At 45.2% G+C, this 5,040-nt stretch overlaps 1 protein-coding gene across 1 annotated transcript in view; it reads right to left on the bottom strand.

Annotated features, from left to right (window-relative positions):
• Window positions 1-451: 451 nt before the first annotated feature.
• TM6SF1 (transmembrane 6 superfamily member 1) overlaps window positions 452-5,040 on the bottom strand; it is a 31,049-nt gene continuing 26,460 nt past the window's right edge. The window contains exon 9 of the mRNA XM_004708085.2: window positions 452-1,269. Within this exon, the coding sequence (XP_004708142.1) occupies window positions 1,078-1,269 (192 nt within the window). The 3' untranslated portion in view covers window positions 452-1,077. The remainder of the gene's footprint in view (window positions 1,270-5,040) is intronic.

Raw genomic sequence — 5,040 nt, forward strand, 5'->3', positions numbered from 1 at the left:
GGTGGTGGTGGGGGGAAGGGGATGGCGGGGAGGGGATGGTGGTGGTGGGGATGGAGATGGTGGCAGCCTGGGGTAGGAAAGCACACGTCCACTTTCTTGTCTGTGGCACACTGAGATGACATCGCTATTTTTGGTTTATTTTCCACATTTAGCCAATAAGACTTTCTCTAGTACAGTCACACACAGGTCCAAAGACAATATGCTGATAAAAAAGATAAGAGACACCAATCCAGTTCTTTTACTTAAAAAAACTTAGTAATTTTGAATATTACCATGATTCATCAGAAGACTGCCCCATTGTACATAGTTCATAAAACACAAGGAAAATCTCAGTGACATTTTTAATTTGAAACTAATGGACAGACTTTTTAAAATGGAAAGCCTGAAGCTATAAAACTTGTCATTAAAAAAAAGACACAAAACGTTTCCAATATAATAAAACTTGTCTTCGTAAAAGGCCAAAAGTAATTTTATTAAAAATATCCACAGAAATACAATAGAAATGTTGTCACCAGTAAACGTTCATTAAGAGTAATGATTATTGATTGCTCTTTAAATTCACACTCAAAGCAATTTAATGAAGGCAGTTTTCAACATTTAAAAATATTTTGATGGACCTGCCTTGTATATTGAGGTTGACAGTGAAACATGTTGTGACGTCCACACACACAAACTGTCCACTCTACGTTTGCTGTTTAGAATTTGTAAATATACACAGCCCCTACTCACCTTTGAATCATCTGAGTCGTCGGGCTTACTACTGAAGGAGCTAAACTATAAAGTTTCACACTAACAATTCTTTAATATAATGCAAACAGTATCAAGCTAGGTGGTCAGTTTTATTTACAAATAACTTAGAATACATTTCCTTTTAGAAACTGTTCCTCTCAACAACTTTAATTTTCCTTCAGAAAAAGTTAAAAAAATTACCTACACACTACTCTGTTAAAACACACATACAGTACAGAGGAATTACATATACAGATACGGGAAGGGAGGGCGTCAAATGGGACACACCATCAGTATCAATATAGCAAATGTCAGTAGTTTAGCAAGAAAGACCAAGAAGCAATATTTTTATTCGACTTTTTCTTCGGCCTTGGTTTTTATGAAGAACTCTGGCTTGTAGATACAACGATAGGCCAAAAGCTGAGGAAGAATTCCATACGCTATGTTTAATATTATAAAAAGTGTTTTCGCTTCTTCAGGAACTCTGTAGATGTAAGCGGTTCTAGCATGAAGAGACGCGCCGATGTGGGAAAACTGCGCCTGTCGCAGGAAAGAACCAGGCATGGACATGAGATCTGCGTTCAGGCGGACGCCCAGAGTTCAGAGATGTCGCCCAGGCTGTGCTGGTGCCCGTGGACTGAGTCTGGCCACACAATCCATGGTCTTTAATATGACAGTCAGCCAAGGGCTACTCTTGATAATACTGTTCAAATAAATGGCACCCTCTCCGGTGTGGCGTTGCTATGCCACCCCATGAAAAATGGTTGTAGTTTTCAACCATTTAGTGCCCTGTACCAAACATTACCCAAGCCACTAGCCATGGAGTGGCCGCCAACCCTTGGCAACCCCACATGTGCCAGAAGAGAACTGCTCAGCACACGGCTGTCGGACTGGCTTCCCACAGCTGGTCACCAGCCGTCCTCCCGAGGGCCCTCTGGGTGCACCTCGACCTCCAAGGTGTAGTTCAGTAGCCGAGCATTTTGCAGCAACCTGGGGTGCCATTAAAGCTCAATTCAACAACAAAAAATTTAAACAAAGTCTTTTTTAAAAATTGGTTTGCATTCTAGCGATTCTACAAGTTGAGCTTTGCAGTTGTGTTTCAATAAGAGTAAAGGGTTTGGAAAGCTGAAGTACAGCTAACAGAGAAGGCTGAGGGCCCACGTCTCAGTCGTAGGACAAAACACTCAAGTACCTTTGTTCACTCCTGTTTTGTTTTGTAAATGCAAAGAAAGTACAAAACAAGGATTGTTTTATAAGCTAAAGTTGGTACCAGCCTTGGGGAAGGGAGACAAGGGGACATTTTATAAAATGGAAAAGTGCATGCAGGCAACCTTTTCCCATCAAATTATAATTTATTTGGAATTGCAGCTTGCCAGCATTCTTTGCTTTCTGCAAGAGCCTCCCTCCATACTGACGTCCTTGTTGGTGCACATTCGGAAGGTGCCGGTGGACGCGTTTGGAACGCTTTTCCTCGGCACAGGGAGGCCAGCGGCAGTCACAAGGGAAGCACTGACGGAGCACAGCACAGGCTCCTGTGAGTGCTGTCCTTGCAGACCGAGATGGACGTGGGGGAAGGATTGGGAGGTTAAGGAGTGGAGGGTTCATGAGCCCCCGGGGAACATGAAGAGACAGAGACTGAATCTAGAGAAACAAGTCATGAGAAGGAAGAACCAAACCATTTGCTTTCATTGCATAAAATTCATCTTCCAAACAAAACCCATCTCTTCTGCTAGGTGGTTTACAAGTAAAGGTGTGCCCACTTCGACCTCACCAGCCATGAAAATAGGACCAGCAAGCATCTCTGAATTTTTGTCAGTGGCAGATATTTTAACAAGCCATATTTTTACAAGTTACTGGTACATTCTGGAGACCTGTGGCACTTTTGTTGTTGTTGTTGTTGCTTCTTCCTAGAGTTAGAAGTCAATGTGCTAAGTTGCTAAGGACCAATAACCCCTGTGAATTGTGTGTGATCTGAGAGGGCCCCGCCCACAGACACACCTCTTCAGGGCAGACACCCAATTCAACGCCAGGAACCATGAACTACACATTTGCATCGCTGGGATAGAAGAACAAAGGCTCTTGTTGAAGGAACTTGGAGGCTGCTCTGAGCAACTGCCAAGGTGGATGTTTCTAGGAACAGGAGCCTCGTCACTATTTTTACCTAGGGCCTGTTCTGAATAACAGTTTGCTTAAAAATCTATCCAAACGTTGTCTTTTAAAGGCTAGATTTGAACCCTCGTGATCTGAAATGGGAGCTTTAGAAATGCTTGTACACACCACAGTCCCTGCAGTTGAGGAAATGCCAACCATGTGCTGAGAGCTTACCGAAGAAGCAACTGTGGCCGCCTGCTTTGGGGAAGCCGGTTACAAAGCCAATGTTGTTCGATAGGCTCACTGCCTGCACTAACCAGTGCAGTTGATCCCTCATTTTCATGAACTGCAAACTCAGTGGCAACATTTACAACATGGGTATGTCCATAGGTTAGACTGTAAGCCCAACGGGCAGGTACTGTGATGTTGTGTGTGGCGCCTACCACATTGTGAGAACTCAATAAATGTTCAACAGCAATGGTCTCGTGACTGTCGAAACGCAAAAGCTTCTAGGAAGCATGTCTATTTCCAGACCTATTCAAGTACGTCTTTTCCTTCGGGATCATTTTCAAAAGGGCAAAAATCGCTCCATGCTTAACTGCTGATGGGTTGTTTGTCTCCAGCTGCGTGGACACGCATCAGGACAGAAGTTTCCAGAGTTCTGAAGTGTTAGAAACGCCCGAGGCTTACTCGGGCCTAATCTGGAGGTGACAAAAGCACAGGTCTCTTGGGAGGAGGGTTTCGTTTCCAGGCATCAGCTGCTGAGCCACAGGCTGCATGGCGGCTCCTGGGCGGTGTTCCCACCAGCACAGGAGACCTCTCGGGACAGCTCACCAGTGAATGCTCTTCCCACGGAGAGCAGGGACTTCACAGTTCCCTGAAGGAAGGCTGAGTGCCAGGTAGGGCTTCTTGGTCCATTCTAAATCATATTCCATGTGAAATAAGGGTCACTCATCGCCACTGAGTCCATTCTGACACCCCCCCCTTTTTTTTTTTTAAAGAATTGGTTACTGGAATGGGAAATGAAGCAATAAAGGGAGAAAGGTTAATTTAAATTTTAATAGCTCTTCCTGCAGAGACGACCTGGAAAGGAGTACTAAAATTACAATCCTAACTCCAGAAGGGAGAGCTGGACGTGTAAAGACTACAAATCAGAAGCACTGAGCATGAGGACAGGGAGCCGGGCTCTGGCACACGCCATGGAAGCCAACCATATTGGTCTTTGAACCTGGGCGGCATGGTATCGTGGTTAAGAATACTGACTGGGAAGCGAAATTGCTAGGGTCGTGTCAGAACAGCTGTAAGACCTAAGCCAGCTGTGAAAACCGGCCTCCGCTATAGCAGAGGCTCACTGGGCTCCAGTGAGGCTTCAGGGAGCAAGCACACGGGCATACTCTATTCAGTGCGCTTGATCCCTTACCCATGATTTGGCTCTCGGTAAGCCTGGCTCTGGCTTTAGATCCCTTTGCCGACCCTTTGACAACTTCAAGGCCATTGTTGTCTCCACCAAAGGATAGTGAAAATGTGAAACCCAAACTCTGTTACAACTGATTGAAGTGGGATCTACATTTTATCCCAACGATCCGTGCTCTTCCTAAGCCTTTGCTCTCAGGTAGTTCTCTTCTTGTGAACTGAGTGAAGGTTGGCATGAGTGGAATGACACACATACAGTTGGGAGTTCAGACACAAGTCCGACACATTTTGTTTCATTTCACTGATGGCAGTCCCCACAATCCTACTTCCTCTCACCACCCTCCTGAGCGCTGTCCTGGAGTACATGCTGCCCTTTTGTTCTCAAACAGTTGATACACTTCCCGAGTGGCTTGTGCCTCTTGCAGACTTGCCTAAAGTTTAGCTGAGAATGAACCGGGGAGGGGAGATCTTTTCAGACCTGAAAGGTACTAAGGACCATGATCTCAGAGGACACTGAGATTCAGATGTTTCTAAAGGTTTCCACAAAAGAGAACTTTATGAAAGTCACTTTAAATAGAGGCAAGTGTCTTCAACCAAATTACCCAGATTTTTTTTTGTTTTTCTTTTGTGAGCAAGCACAGGCAGGCAGTGGCAACTGATTCTGCTTCACTGACGGGGTGTGGGGTGTGTGTGTGTGTCTGTCTGTCTGTCTGTCTGTGTGTGTGTGTGTGTGTGTGTGTGAGAGAGAGAGAAAGCAACAGGGAGCAGTGTGTGTGTGTGGTGGAGGGCGGGCAGGGGGCGGGGGTC

This window comes from Echinops telfairi, unplaced genomic scaffold (assembly GCF_000313985.2).
Source record: "Echinops telfairi isolate 266 unplaced genomic scaffold, ASM31398v2 ScPeMD7_7;HRSCAF=31, whole genome shotgun sequence".
Taxonomy (NCBI): domain Eukaryota; kingdom Metazoa; phylum Chordata; class Mammalia; order Afrosoricida; family Tenrecidae; genus Echinops; species Echinops telfairi.